Here is a 16,232-nt window from a genome sequence, read left to right as displayed (position 1 = left end):
CCAAAGACTATCATTTCCCTGTTTAGGGCAGAAGCTGCCACAGTCTACAGCTCAGTTTCTTGCATAGCTCACAGCTCTGCTAGCTACCCAGAGCAGAAATAACAATGGCCACAGTGGCAGAAGTGTTCCTTGCAACACTTTTTTCAAGTTTCCTCTTCTCAAGAGGACAGAACTATCAGGATCTGCTAAAAACTCCAACCTCCCCCCAAAAGCCACTTAGATCTAAGAAAGAAGTGTTCAAGTCACTTGAAAAGAGAGACTGGAGAACCTAATGACAGCCAAGCAATCATTCCTTACCTGGACAGAGGGACGGGACTCAAATCTTGGGGGCAACTGTAGTCACGTTGGACAAACCCCAAATCATCAGTGCAAAGCCCTATCATAGGTCAGCTTCTTCAAGTAATGGTCAAGGCACAGACAGCTCTGTGATTTGCTTCACAGGCACCACTTCCCTGCCTGCAAGGGTATGAAACCAAGACCTCTCTGCTTTAATTGGGATCCAGCAGTGTCAGGATTAAGGAATGGCAGTAAGTGGATTGCTTACTGTATCCACACACAACAATACGGTTAAGAAATTCCCCTTCTCTCCTCTCGGCTAGGCTCTGAATATGCAGAAATAATTGGGGGGGGGCAGGGGGGAATTAAACCTTTCCTCCCCCAGTTGCTTAAGAGTGGTGTTTAGGGTTGATAATTTTGCCTCGTACTTAGAGCTGGCACTTCTCACCTCACAGGTACACAGGCTCCTTTAGCTATGTATGGAGCAAGCAAGTGCACCTTGCTGCACAGACGATCAATGAAACAGGCTGCTTTGAAATTACTCTCCCTTCACTCTGCATCCTGTACGTGAAATGCACACAGAGATGCATCACTGGAAAAATCACAGCCCAGATTTTGCTTAAACTAGTTCTGCCAGTCATGAAACAACTTAGCCTGAAAATGCACCATTCTCTCCCACACCGTTCCCTTCAGTGTTATCAATTCTTTCCCAGGTCATCTTCTCCCTTCCTTTTCCCACCCCACTCCTATTAGAAAAAGACAGCAAACTTTGAGGCTGGCTGAGAGTTATCTCGGCTGACTGGCAGCAACACACACAGGCACATCAGCCTGCAAGCAGGGGTTGGGAGAAAGCTGAGCCTCCCTTACCTGTCCATCACAGGGGACCAAAAAGGATCTCCAACCTCCCCCAACCACTGAGTTTTATGAAACTTGGTTCTTCGTGGTCTTTGTCCTTGTCAAGCCAGGACAAAATTGGGCAAACATATCAAAAGTTACAAGCGTCAGACAGATATCATGACTGTTACAGTCTGCATTTTCTTAGCAGTTTCCTGCATGAGGTTGAGACGTTTGCTGGGTTATTCACAACACCCAAATATTTGGGGAAGGAGAAAGAAAACTAGTCGAGGACAAGCCAGACCAAACCACTGTTGCTCCACCATGTGCACAGAAGAGCTGGGGCCATATAACCACATGCCCAGGCTCTGCTACAGCAAGACTTCACTGTTTTTCCAGAAGGAAGCAATTTAGAGTTAAGATCCATTTCCAGGCAAGGAGGGGAGATTTTATTCCTGTCTTTGCTATGCTTTAACTCTTGGATGAATCATTTCACCCCTCTTCCTCCCCACTCATGTCTACCCAAAGCAGGGAGTGTGACCCCTGCAGAACAGGCAGTGCCTCATTATAATAACACATCATGCAGCACCTACCCCAACAGGACCTGAGCCTCTGCCATGGCCTCCCGGTGCCTCCTGTCACACAAGCTGATTTCCAGATAATAAGGACATTGGCAAGAAGCATCTCTTGAGGGAGCATTAGGATCTGCCCAGCCAGCCTGTCCTAGCGTGCACAGCACCCTCCTCACCCACACAGCCATTAGCCGCCCTCACGATTCGCTGCAAGACACTCAGACATTAATTGCCCCTACCTGCAGCAACGTCTTTCCTCAGCATAAATATCCCTTAAAACCTCAGCAAAACATCCAACCCCCCCCCCCCCCCGCCAACCAATTTCCACGCACTGCTCCCCAAACTTTCTTCCAGACGCCACCAGTTCCTGCAGTCCTCCAAGCCTGGCCAGGAGATTCCCAGCCCTCAGGATCCAGATCAGACAGAATGGAAAACTCTCCTGAAGATGTGGCTCTCAGACGGTTCCTCTGCAGCTGTCCGTCTCTGAGCACTCACAGGCTTCCTAGCTCACCTCTACAGTCTACAGAGGCCAGGGAGCAATCCCTAGCCATTTCCTCTACCTTCAGATTTGTCTTTCTGGCTCAGGGAGACACATATGCGAGAGTCTCTGCATCTCTCGGCACTGAGGGCCATGCCCCACGACGGCCCGCCAGGCACTCAGCACCGCTTCTTTCGTCTGCTTCGTCAGGCTCCTAATTTGCACGTGTGGCCACAGCTGGGCTGCACTGGCTTCAGAGCTCCAGCCTGCTGCAAGAGGCATGGCAGCAGGGAGATGAAGGATCGAGGGAAGCAAAAATCAAACACATTAGGAAAAACTCACCACTTTTTGCATTATTTGAAGATCAAAATAAACACCCTCTGAAGGAGATAAAACTGGAATCGCATACTTTGTGGTTAATCTGCACAGGAATTAGTTCATCTCCAGGCCCTTTCTAGCTGAGTCGGGGTCCTGGACGTGCAGACATGGACCCAGCACCACAGGCTACACCTGCATACAGCAAGACAGTCCCTTGCAAGTGCAGCACTTCACAGCACAAGGTCCTCTCTTATGTATGCATTTTGTATATGCATTATGACAATCAGTCTTTCAAGGCTCTGCTTCCCCAACAAGGACAAGTTTCTCCCTTCGTGAGCACTAGCATAGTATGACCAGCTTTGAGAGCAATGCTCTCAACACTGCTGCACCTGAAGATCACTTCTGCTTTACAGCACAGTTGCCCTCACACAAGTGAGGGAATGGCAGCACAGCAACATGGAAACAAGCCGCTGGGAACAAAGCAGGGAGGAAAGGAACGTGAGTCACAGCTGTGGTTTTGGGCAGAGAAAGGGTTATTTGAACTAGAAAAATAGTGAGCAGCTTCAGATCCAGGATCTGAATTTAAGCCTCACTTCAGTGTTCAAATTGCAAGGTCATCTTTTTGTTCTATTTTCAAACAAGTCACTTGTTTAACAAAAAGCATGTGACAAAATTCATTGCTGCTGCATAACAGCCTCCCTAGAAACATCAGAAAGAGCTTACTAAACAACCCAAAGGCCAGTAGCAAGGTTGCATGTTGCAGCAAACACACTTTTTTTTTTCCCCATAGGCAACAAAAAGGATATATTACTTGGGAAACAAATCACATCTTTAACTGGTCACTGCTCTACTTAGGATCACTGTGTTTGCCACTTCCAAGTGTTCAGTTGGGGTCTGCCCAAAAGCAACCTCAGGACAGAAAAAAAGTGGAAGTTTGCAGCAGCACGTCCAGCTTCTATCATTTTAGCCACGCTTATGGCTAACATCACAGCACTTTCTTTGCAAACCTAACAGGTTTTGAACTTGCCGTCTACATACGCAGCAGAGTCACTACACCAGCTGTCCCCAAATACCAGTCTGCTAACAGCACAGCAAGGTGCAAATGCACAACACCTCCGTGGAACCACAGCAATAGCAGTCTGCTGTGACCCCTGTTGCTAAACAGCTCGCTTACTGTGTCCCCAGGCTAAAATAAAATGTGTTAATGAATTAACCACCACAAAGCAGCACGTGACTACAAAAACAGCCTTGTCTACATGAGGAAAAAAGGGTGCTCACAGCACGTTAACAAGTACATTTTATTAAAGTTTCAAAATGTACACGGGTGAGGGTCAGGCTGCACTCTGTTCATTACCTTAGCAGGGCCTGCTGGGGTATACCTCAGCACCTCCAAATCCACTGGAGATATGCCAACGCAGCCAAGACGGGAAAAGCAGTGAGATGAGGTCAAGGTTGGTTCACCGACCCACAACAACCTCCTTTCATTTCTCTACTGCAGGCGTTTGTTCAGGTCCCAACAGACATCGGTGTGGCAAACCTTGCTACGGTGACTTAAAACATGGACATCCTCCACTGTCCAGTCTGTCCTAGTAGAGGTCTCCACACAAGCTGACAAGAAGATGGCGCCATGGGAAGATAACATTTGGGAAGAGAGCACATGGGAGGGACTTAAGTGACATAAAAGTAGTAATACAGGCCTGTGGAACAGATAGCAACACACCAGCTTGGGCATCCATTTCAAAGCAGCTTCGTAACCATAAGAAAAAAACTTTTATATATTTTTTTAAGTTTAATTCTGCATGGTTAAGATTCTTCACTCGAGAGAATAATTCTCACCACAGCTGGCAAATTTGTACCTAGGCTTTTCATTCACTTGCAACATAAGCTGCTAATAACCAGGACCTAGGCAATCCAGTTCTCTGCTTAGATCCTCCCAGGAGGAGCAGCTCACTGAAATAAGGGGTGACCGGGTCACATTCCCAGAAAACAGTATTGCAACAGACAAAGCTATGTCCAAGTGAGTACGAACACTTCACTAATACATAGGCGAGATGAACAAAGTGTAAATGCAGAGTAACAGAAAGGTTGTCCTTTGGTCTGACTGGAGCTTAAGGGACATAGCAGGCAGATCATAAGCTTGAAAAGTCAAGGGACTTGACAAACATCAGGGAGAAAATGAGTCAGTTATGCCATGAAATCCAAATGGACATCCCAAATCAGCATGATTCCTCCTAACAAAGGAGCACACGAGAAAGGAAGGAATGCTTGGACCCAGCAGCCTCAGATGTAAGGTATGAGAGGACTGAAAGAAAATGCAATCTAGGAGTACTGTATTTCAGGGAAGTGCATACAAGAAAATTAAGAAAGTCTGACAAAAGGGAAAAAAACGATATCCATTAACAGAGAAAGAAAACCTCAAGGCCATTAAAAAATATCCCAAGCACACCAGGAACATGGTCCAGCTGAAAAATACAAGCCATCATACAGGAACAAAATGTGGCCACTGGTGATCCACAACGAACAGCCTCTAAATTCTGAGAATAAAAGCAAACTACATGGAGAAGAGAAAAACTAAGATTCAGAACTGAAGATTACTCAATTATAGGTTTGCAAGGCATGACAGAAGCAAGGAAAAAAATGTGAGAGCAATGCCAAAATTATCAGCAGGAGTGTGCAGGGCCTTTGAGGGAAAGTAGAAATAGAAGAAAGTAGACATACCGATAAGGCACAGAATGGATGGATTGCTAGAAGACAGGTAAAGGAACACAAGAAAAAAAAATGCAGAACAGATGCAAAGGAGCTCTTCCAAAAATATATAAATGACTTAAACCTAAAAAGCCAAACTAAGTAATATGGATTCAGAGACACTGCTTGATATATTATTAAAAATCAGGCAGCAGAAGCAGCAATGAGAGGCTTTAAATGAACACGACCCTCATTCCTAGTAGATAAAAGGTATTAAAGAATGGGAAAAGGGTGGTAGAACCTTTTACAACCCAGTTACTGTTACTCTAACTCTGTTACCATTACTCTAACCCTCTTACCATTGCAACGGGACAATAGCTAACTGTCAGCGTGCTTCAGTTTTGTAAAAGGGACCAGCCGGACTAAGCTGGTAGGGCCAACAGAAGCCACAAGTTCTGTCATCATCCCAAAATGCCTTCACCGAAGCTGTCATTATCATGTGCACAGAAAAAGAGTTAAAAATACACAGCAGCCCTAAACAGCTGTGCACTGAGCCTGGACATTTTTGTCCAGGAGGTGACCCCATATGCAATGGCTGTGGGTCTCATATTACTTAAAACGTGCTTGCACTGAAGAATAAAAAACAGGCTAAGATTTATAGTGGAGTAAAGACCAGCCTCAGGAAAGTAAGGAGGACTGAAAAACTAGAGTAACGGACAAAATACAACGAGAGTTTTCATTTGCTAAACAGAATCCCTCACTGGGTTAAACCACACCAGATAGGAGAAACAGAAAGAGCATGAGAGATGACAGTGGGCAGTAAATTATAAAGGTGATTGCATTGCAACAGGTCTGCAGAAGATACCAGTGTAATTTTGGCCTGTGCACATAGAGGCTGAATCACACTGCAGAGCAGCGCATGGCCTCTATAACCACAACTGCAAGATGTTAAGGTACCTGAAATGCTACATCTCTCCTTTGGGTCCACTGCAATGAGTATGCTAAAGTACCCAAAAAGCGATCTCCCCTCATTTCAGAAATAGATCCAAGAGACTTTTAGCTACAAGACCAAGCTCACATAAGCTGTCTGCTTCCCTGGAGGCAGAGACAGGTCCCTGCTGCCTCATCCCACACAAAAAAGACACACTCACTCCTTGTTTTCCCAAACTCTTTAACCTCATCCATTGCAAGCTAAGCAGCAGAAAAAATAGTCACACTATCCACCAGCTTTGATGTAGTTAAAAAACAGAAGCACTGCCTCTCCATCATCTGAGGTTTGGAAAGCTGGGACCGGATGAGAACACAAAGGTATTCACAAAATAGCCTTGACCAGATGCTCATCTGACATACTATAAAATGCAGTATGCCTTCAACCTCTGGTTCTTTTTTGGAAATAATTTCTTTTGAAGTTGATTGGAGACACATGTTCAATCTAGAATCATTCTACATTGCAAGGAATTACACAAAAGCATCAGCACAGATTTCAGTAAAGACCAAATCTGCTACAAGAACTCCCTAGGATACTGGTGCCCAGCAATTTATTCTTCTGACAGGAAAGAAACTTCACAAGAGAAAGGTAAGGGGATCTTCATCCAAGAGAAGGGTGCACTACATGCCTACTACACAGCTATTAGTAATCACAAGTAATTGAATACTCTAGAGAAAGCGGTATCAGCACTCGTAGCTTACTAGCACAATAAGAACAACATAACATTTTTGATAAGCCATCAGTTAACTGGGCTAACACAGCCTAGTTAATGAATGAAACACTGGAGAGCAAGTCTAAGAGGCAGCATTGCAGGGACCTTAAATAAAATTAAGCCTTCAGCAAAGCCACTATTCATTTTCTTAAAGGAGCACACCTTCCATCAATCACACCAACGGGGACACTTGTCCCGAGTTCCAGTAAGAAGCAAAAAGATGGAATAACAGGCACCAATGCAATTATTATCTGTTCAGAAAGGAAACGTAACAGAGCTAGAGGAGAAATCCTAGACGTGCTTCTCTGCGACAGACAAGCCGCGGAGAGTGACAGATAGTGGACGACACATCAGCTGGGTTACTTTGCAGGCTCACAGCCAAGTCCACAATATTAAGAACAATATGCAATCAGATGACTGTTTAGAACATTTTGTTTTCTCTATAGGACTAAAAGGAAATCATAATCCAAACATGGAAAATATCATCAGTTATAAGCGACCGTTTCCTTACAAGAAACTGTGGCCTCTCTGGAGCACTCGCTGACTGGACCTACTCTGATTTGCCATGGCATCAGAATGGTTTTTTTAAGGAACAATCTGGAATCATTTAACATTCCCAGAGGTGCAACTCTCTATCTTATTCAAACAGAGCAGCTTTTGCTGAGGTTAGAAGTTTACAGTGAAAATCCCCGATTTACCCAGGAAACTGCTCAAGAACATCTTGGTCAGACAAATACACATTATTTCAGCTGCAATAAGATTGTTTCTTAAAGGAACGCCCAGTTCAGAGGCTCTTCATCACTAAGGCAGCTTCGGAAAGAGAAACGCTCAGGAGGTGCAGAATAGCAAGCCTGCACTCCTTGCAGAGAAGGGAATGGACCCCCTGAGACCACAGCTGACAGCAGACAAGCTCCACGGGGCTGCGAGACCACTGCCAACCAGGCCGAATGCAGCTGAGCCAGAGGAGAGCATGTTCCTCCATACTTTACTACACGTACTGCTCACTACAAGGCTTTCCGGACCTCAAGCAAAGGAAAGCATGCGATCAGCTGTGCAAAAGGAAGGCTTACCCTCTTCTCCATGAAGTGACAGGCAATAGATACTCTCTGCCCAAATGGGACAAGAGGTCTGCACAGATGAGAGCGTTCACCTCCCGGCACTTTTAAGGACCCCTGTAGCTAGCACTTATGGGATCTCTCCAGTTATACTTGCAACAACAGCACTCCTTCCAAGAAGATATTCATCATGCTGTAACTTTCCAAAGCACACATTTGGAAGTTTTAACAATAGCGAATTCAAAACATCTTCCAAAAGGCGATATTCTGAAGGCGCACATTCACTGTCTGGCAAACAAAGTCAGCCCAAATCATACACACTTCTCTAAGTCAATGCTTTTCTAGCTACCAGAAGCATGAGACGCTATGTTTGAGCACACTGTGTGGGTGGCAGCAAGACTTGGAATGTTTTTGCGCTCAAGCATCATATCGAGATATGAGGTACTCCAGGCCAAATGCAGTGTATTTGCATCCACGTATCATCATTCACAGCACAATTTGTGCAGGTAGAAGAACCTACCTTTGCAGTTTCAGTTCATCTATACTGATGCATTAGCTAAAATACAACTCTTACTTCTGACTAGAAATGTGATGACTTATCAGTGAAACAACATAATACTGAACATGAGCTGTGTCATGGAAAAAAGGTAGAATGAACACAATCACACAACCTTATCTTGTTTCCTAATTTGTTAAGACGTCTCAGATATTAAAGGGAGAGAAAGAAAGAGCAGTCGTATTAACAGAGGTAGAAAAATACCACTACTTGAAAAGAGCAAGTCGCCAAGCACTTTTGCACAAAGCCCTTTCATATATTTTTCCAAATGTACAGCCTGATCAGCATATGAAACAATGAAAACAAAGTAAAACATTACTTTGATGCAGACAGACATTTGGCTTTGGAAAAGCTCTAGTTCATTGCTTGTGGTCTTCATACACTGAAAAGGGGACTTACTTGCACAGTATCACAATAAGGTTCTTCATCCCTCCCCAAAGCACCTCCAAAGACAACTGCAAGTGTAAGTTAAGGCTGATCGACTACTTTAGCAGAAGCACACTTCAAACTCCATGGTGGGAATCAACCAGCATTGCTTTCCTTCTGAGGCACCACGATAGGAAGCCAATCATCCCTATCGCACTGGGTACCTTAGCTGAAGATGCAGAGAGCACTTTGCTTGGTTTCCAGGTGCTTACTTCTTTCTGCTTCTCTGCCTAATAGCCCACTGCCCAGAAAATCTAACTCTGCCTCCCCTGAGAGCCCTTGGAGCCAAGGCAGCTGGGTCTAGGCTGTGCTTACTCAGTTCATAGGAAGGGCATTAAGAGTTCACAGATCTCTCTCACCTCAGCCCTGAAACCACAAAGAACCAGAAGGAAGGATGATACCTCTGTTCTGGGAGCAAAGCAATTTCCAAAACTAAATATGGGCTTAGTTCAGTGATGCATAAGGTATTTCTGATTCAGCAGGAAAGACTTCCATTATACTCTACAGTTCACCTTCTAAAACCAAGGTCCTCCTACAATGCATCAGAAGTCTTACAACCACGTTACAGAACCGTTTCATACATTGGGGCTTATACTTCACAATGCCTATTTTTACTGGCCCAGATTGCCTCTCAGAAATTCTGAAGGCCCGGAAAACTAGCTCTCAACAGTTCCACATTAATATCCAAACACAGAGCAGCAACACCACAAAGGTCCACCTAGTCCAGCCTTGCTCCTGCAGAAGCCAAAGAAATGAAAAGTCTAAGAAGGAGCACAGGGACAGCGGAGACATATGACACAGCGTCTAGAAAAAGCAAAGCAAATTCTATAGCATTAGGACCTGGGCAAAGTTCTCTTTTCCCTAGAAACTCATAGTGCTGGGGGAATTAAGACTACACACGAATTAGAGACAGAAAGACCCGAGCGAAAAGAATTACTACGCTTGAATGGATATTATTTTGCCACCACCATACTGATTCCCCAAGTACAATACAGACTAGGGATCACCTGTGCTGGCACTGAGACAGTACAGCAGGAGTCTCTGCCTTGAAAAACCTAATGTCAAGACTAAAACAAGCAATCAGCAGAGGAAGAGCATGGGAAGCAACAAGCAAGCACAATGCACACACACACCATCAGCCCAACTTGGATTTGGGGCTTGATCCCCCTTTAGTTTTAGTGAACACAAATACCTGCCTGACAGGTGCTCGCCTGTGACCATTTCACCCACGAGAACATGGGCTAGATGAAGCACTAGGAAGCATACAGTAAAGGCTGATCCCCACAACAGTCGCCTTGCCCTGGAAGGACTTCTCCAGCCACCTGCTGATTCTGCAGGCAAAGCAGCACACCATGTCAGAGTGGACGCCTCTGAAGGAAGAATCAGCTTCCATCAGCTACTTCGCATGTTAACAAATGTTGCATTTTAAGAAATTCCAGAGATGAAACTTCAGATTAATTCTATGGAGATTTCCTCCAAATCGGTGTGTCAGATGGTTGTCCCCCAAGGCAATCAGCACACGCAGAAGTTCTTGCATGAGAACAGGAGTCTACACAATCCTAATGGAAATTGTCCTGTGAAAAGGCACAGAATTCATTCTGCCAAAGAGCAGTTCTTCCTACAGCTTTCAAATTGATGACATATCATTTCTACTAACAAACTTCCCACCTGCATTGTGTCCCCCATGTAGCCCACTTCTAAATTCAGTCTCCCAGTTATTCTGTCTTTGGCTTGTCCAAAGCAACTTCTCCTCCCTGTAACACTTGTAGCTTTTCCACTTGTGAAGACTATGTACACACACTTCACCTTCACTAAATTCAGCTCCCTGCATCTGCAACTTCTACTCTTTCTACAGAAAGTCAATCTGATAATCCTTTGCTGCTCTTTGGAACACGGTTTGTGAGTAACCTACCCACAAATAAACAATACCTCACGTCACTTTAAAGCTATATCATTTATATATATATATATATATATATATATATATATATATATATATAATGATATATATATATCATTGCTTCCTGCTCCATAGGAATCTGCCTCAGCATGCATTGCCCAAAGCTGCCCAGGCCTTTCACAGACACATCACATTGCAAACTCCTTCCAATCTGCTGCCTTCTCAGCCCAAGACCTCCTTGGGCACCACAGCCACACAGCTTTACCGTACTAGTTGGAAGTATTTCAGAACATTTCTACTCCAACCTCAATCACCAGGTTTCTCCCTACAAGCACGTCAACCTTCTGAAACCTTTTCTCAAAGGTTGGTTTTCTTCCCCCTGCAGGAACAGTTATTTTTCCTCTCTTGAGTTTTACTCGTCTAGTTTTTGTGCAGCACTTGATATGTTACTTGCAGACACCTTACCACAGCCCAGAGACACACAGATCCAGAATGACTTCTTGAATCAGCCCTTCAACTTAGAAGATCTCAATACTTGTGAAAAGACTTCACGATCAATGCTTGATAAGATGAATTAGCCTAAAGACACTTAGTTCACCAACACATCCAGCACCTCCTGACTCCAAGAATGACATAGGACTTTGCATTCTTCCTGACAGGTACATCTAGCCTGGACATACCCTCATCCATCCATTTAGCAATGACATTCACACCATCCAACTTCTTTACCTGTTCTGCCAGAGACGCAACTGCAAGCTCAGTTGGCTGCACAGTGAATCCCTTTCACTGTTACCTACAAGCTGGGGTGTGGGAGACGCAGGTAACCGTAACGGGCTGTGGGTGCGAGGCAGCCCGCACCAGGCTCCAGGGGACTGGCAGTTAAGGCCATCATCCCTTTCGGGTACGAAAAGGCAGTGTGGCTGTGAAGATGCCCTGCTCTGCAGCCTTTCCCAGCCATCAGGACAGAGAGCAGCAAGAGGCCTCACCATGGAGCCACGCAGCCTCGCTCCAGCCCCGAGGCACCCACCCCAGCCGGTTCCTGGTGCGGCTGCTCCCACCGGGAAGCACGCACACCGGCACGGGGGGGGTGGGGAACGGAGCAACCCGCCGCACACCGGCCCCGGCCGGGCACTGCCCAGCCCCCAGCGAGGGAGGGCGGCCGCGGGCCCCGCGCACGGCCCGGCGGGGCAGGGATGCTACGGGGGCCGCCGAGCCCGGAGGGGCGGGAAGGCGGCCCGCGGGCCCCCTCCTCCCCGCGCACGCCATCCCCGGCCCCGGGCTGAGCAGGGCCCCCCGCGGCGGCCCCCGGGCGAGGCCCCGGCGTACCTGGGCACGCAGCTCGGCGCCGAGCGGTCGATCTCCCACGTCGCGAAGAGGTTCATGGGCACCGGGACCGGCCCGGGGCCCGCCACGGCCATCGCCGCCGCCGCTGCTGCTGCTGCTGCCCCGCCCGCCGTCGCCGTCGCCGCCGCCGGCGGCCCCGCCGCGGGACCTGAGCCCAACGCGCCGCCCGCCGCCGCCGCTGTCGCCGCCATCCCGCCGCCGCCGACACTGGCGATGGGGGGCGGCCCGGGCCCCTCGCCTCAGCGCCGGCCTCCGCCTCGGCGCGCGCCCGCTCGCTCGCGCGGCGGGGCGGGGCCAGGCGACCCGCGGCGGCCAACCGAAGCGCGGCAAGGCGCGGCCGGGGCGGCTCTCGGCCAATCAGAGCTCGGCCAGGGCGCGGCCTGCGGGGGGCAGATTAGCCAATCGGAGCGGGGGAAGGGCGAGGCCGGTGGGTTTGGCAGGCAGCCAATGGGATCCGATAGAGGCGGGGCTGGAGAGCCCGATAGCCAATCGAAGAGGAAAAGAGACGTGACGGCTGGGGAGCGACTAGCCAATGGAAGAGGCGTCGCGGCCCGAGGTTGGGGGGCGTGGTCGCGGTCCCTTTAAAGCGCGGTGGCACCGCCCTTCCCCCTCCCCCCTCTGTGCCCGCGCGAGCCTGTTGAGGGGCGCGGTTGAGCGCGCGCCCGGCAGCCGTTCGGGGTGCGCGCACGCTCCCCTCCCCTCCCGCCGGTAGCCCCCGGGCCGCGGCCTGCTCGCGCAGTAACCATGGCAACGGGGAGCGCAGGGGGGCCGGGCCGGGCCTGGGGCCTCGGAGCCTCTGCTCCTGCCTGCGGAGGGGCCCTGTCATGGCGGCCGCGGGGCGGTAGGGCTCGGCACGAGGCAGAGACGACGCTCGTATCCTTTTCAGCCCCCGAGATCGGGTTCAAAAGCTCGCTGTGGAAGAGCTGCTGGCATTCAAACCCCCCCCCCCCAAAGTTTACAAAGACCAAAAACCCACCCCTCACAGCCACCCTTGATTTTTAAAAGGAGATTTGTTTAAAAAGAAGCCAAAAAGGGTCAGCCAAGGCAATTAAGTGCTTACAGCGGCTGTGGAGAGGAATGAAGGATGCCAGGCTGCAATGTAGGCTGCAGCCTAAATGCTATTGAGATGGGCTTGAGAAGGGTCAGTGGAAGCCAGGACAGGTGGACAACATGGCAAGGAAGGTCCCTGGAAACAAGGAGGCATCCTTCCAAATGCCAGAGTTGTGTCCGTACAGAGAAAATAGAACCATGGGCCTGGCAAGCTAAAGCTAAAAACAGGCCATGCAAGAGGAATTAAAGCTCATGCTGAATCTTTCCTCAAACGTGCTGGGAGCAGGGACCCATCAGAGGCTCTGCAAGGCCAGTATAGAGGGAGAACACGGAGAGCACCAAGGCCATTATGGGTAGCTAAACAGATGCCTTACTTTGGTGCTGTTACAGCAAAAAAAACTTGATTTCTTCTTTAGCAGGGCCTTAGCAGAGAATTGAAACTGAGCTGATGCTGACAGAGGCTCTGGAACAGTACCAAATCATCAGAGCAGGATAGTGCTGGCTATGGAGTCCTGGAAAGAGGCAGGGATGAACAAGCTGAACCAGGAGCTGCGGTGCTCTTGTCTGCGACTGCCTGAGAGAAGCAACTGAGTTGGAGACCAGAAAAAGAGTGGATAAGTGGTTGGTCCTCACGATGGAGAGAAGCCAACAGCTTCTACAGGGACCATGCCAGGACCTGTGTTGTTCAATATCTTCAGCCGTGCCGAGGTTTTCTGTTGATGCAACGCTATTCCAAGCAGACCGTGAGGTGGTTCTTGTGCAATTGGAGGGACCACGGTTTGAGAAGGGGGAGCAGCACAGGTTTGCAAAGCAACATAAAACACTCAGTTTCTACTGTGGAGCTTTTCTTTTGCTCTCTTTTCTTTTCCTCATCAGGCCTAATGTTCTGATGGCCTTTTTGTCAGCTCTTCCAGAGCTGATGTTTTCAGAACTTTATCCACGAGGATTTCAGGGTCACTTTCCTGAATACTAATGTCTAATTTATGGTCTGTCACTGGGACCTTTTCTTTTACTTTGCATTTGTCAGTTTTACATTTTATCTGCCATTGAGCTCCAGGTCTCTCAGTAATATACAGCTATTCAGATCAGCTTTCAGTTTGACTAGCTGAATCATGTGAACCATCAGCAAACTTTTCCACCTTGCTGTCTGCTCCCTTTCCTAGCCCATTTCTGCATCTCATGAACAGCACAGGTCTCAGCACAGTCGTGTAGAGCTTCTGTCTTGTTCTCAAAACAGCTTGTTTGCTGCTTCAATGCATTTTCCCTTCTTTAAGCAGTCATTGATGCGTGAGAGGACCTTTCCTTTCATCCTTGACAGCCTGAGTTCTTTAACATCATTTGCTAAGGGATCTCAGCAGAAGCTTTTTGTGGAAATTCAGTTGGATCAGGGATGAGTTGCATTTTCATAGCATTCTGTAGATGAATGTGAAAACCTTGTTTTGCAGCAGGATAGAGTCACATGTCAGTCATGCTGGCCTGGCCTTATCTCAGCATTTCCACCCATGATAGTTTGATCTCAGCTGGGTATCAGCATTGCCTTGTCCCTAAAAGCAGCTGACTGTTTCAGAGGACGCTGCTAGATATGGCAGCACCTCTCCAGCACTTTGCTTTGACCATTTGCCTCTTGGTCTCAGTTACCATTCCCAGTTATTCATGTGGTACTGTGATTGCACCCAGTGCTCCAGACTTTTGCAGGTGCCCTGGCACTTTCAGGAGGTCAACAGCATCTCAGAGCACCAAAGCATGGTGAAGCAACAGCCCCTGACCATAGCACTTCAGGCAGCCGTGAATGCTGGCAGTGGTGCTGTTCTTCCAGGCCACCTACTCTGGCCTGGCAGGGCAGCTTCTCTCCCGCCTTTCTGGAGGATGCCCATCGCTTCCACTCACCTCTCCCCCCGCTCTGTAGCTGTGCCAGGCTCTGGGGGCTGCGATGCTTTTTTGGACCTGCTGAAGCACTCCGTATGGTCCTCAGGCCACAAGCAGCCTTTTAGCTCTGGCCACCACTTGCAGGTTCTTGCTGACAAGACCTCTTTTCCTGCAGTTCTCCTCAAGAATGTCTAACATGATTGAGATGGATTCCTTTGGCTCTCTCCCTACAACCTGTTCCCTTTGAGTACCTCTCTCCTTATTCCAGCTCGCTTGTTTATTTCAGCCTTTTGGCTTTTCTGCAGATGAATTTATGCATTTGTTCTCAGTCTTTCAATGTGCCTTGTTTATTTGGGGATTTGGCTACTCAGACTACTCTTTTTCTTCTGCCTTCCTATTATACCAACCTTGCGCCCAGAGGATGAGCTGCCTGGAACCGTGCTCTTCTACACAGTGGCTTTCCCTGTCTTTGGGGTCAAAATTCTTCTACATTTTTTTTCATTATAAGTGCCAGAACCTGGTTATGTTTTGGCTTAAACAGGGCCTCGTACAGTCGTCATTTAATCCAGCTGCTTCCCTACCAGCTCCTAAGTTGAGAGCTTTCTGTGGGCTAAGGACCATCTGAGATTTGCTTTACCCTGGATATGATCTTGGAGCATGTTGGGGAGAGCAGCCAAGGAGCCCTGCTCTTTAGCCTCCTAGCAACCAGCTTAAATTGTGCCTCCAGGAAACTCCTTCTCCTTTTCTGTGCATCACTGCTATCCAAATGGACCCTGCCCACCAGCTCCTTTCCAGCACCTTCAGCACTGTTGAGAGACCTCATAACCACTGGGGACTTTGTCCCTGGCAGACGAGGCACCACAGTGTTCCTCTGTGTAGGTCAAGCCCACATGGGGCATCTGATCCCTTTTGGCCAGCGCTCTTCCCTGGACACCTGCATGAGCCGTGCGGCACCTTAGGCTTTGCTCCTGGACAAAGTTCAGATCCAGCAAGTCATGGCAGGTGCTCTGGAGCAGAGCATTTATTTTCAACACAGGTGTCCCTCTCAAACTGCCCTTGTTTTGGCTGTGAGAGCATCTTTCATCACATCACAGCAAAACCCCATTTTCTCTCCTGTGACCGCAGAGGTGAGCTGTGAGATGGTCCTGTTCTCAGGCTCCCAGGCCCAGCAG

At 48.2% G+C, this 16,232-nt stretch overlaps 1 protein-coding gene across 2 annotated transcripts in view; it reads right to left on the bottom strand.

The window, feature by feature from the left end:
• The window catches only part of LOC106494139 (phosphofurin acidic cluster sorting protein 1), a 74,191-nt gene extending 61,942 nt beyond the window's left edge, over window positions 1-12,249 (bottom strand). Inside the window, exon 1 of one of the 2 annotated variants that reach the window (XM_067292677.1) lies at window positions 12,127-12,249. In XM_067292677.1, coding sequence (XP_067148778.1) covers window positions 12,127-12,218 — 92 coding nt within the window. In that variant the 5' untranslated portion in view covers window positions 12,219-12,249. The remainder of the gene's footprint in view (window positions 1-12,126) is intronic. The other variant, XM_067292676.1, reaches the window with a different exon arrangement.
• Between the last annotated feature and the right edge of the window lie 3,983 nt (window positions 12,250-16,232).

The sequence above is a fragment of the Apteryx mantelli genome, chromosome 3, assembly GCF_036417845.1.
Source record: "Apteryx mantelli isolate bAptMan1 chromosome 3, bAptMan1.hap1, whole genome shotgun sequence".
In the NCBI taxonomy this organism is placed as follows: domain Eukaryota; kingdom Metazoa; phylum Chordata; class Aves; order Apterygiformes; family Apterygidae; genus Apteryx; species Apteryx mantelli.
This window is presented reverse-complemented; position numbering and strand designations above follow the sequence as displayed.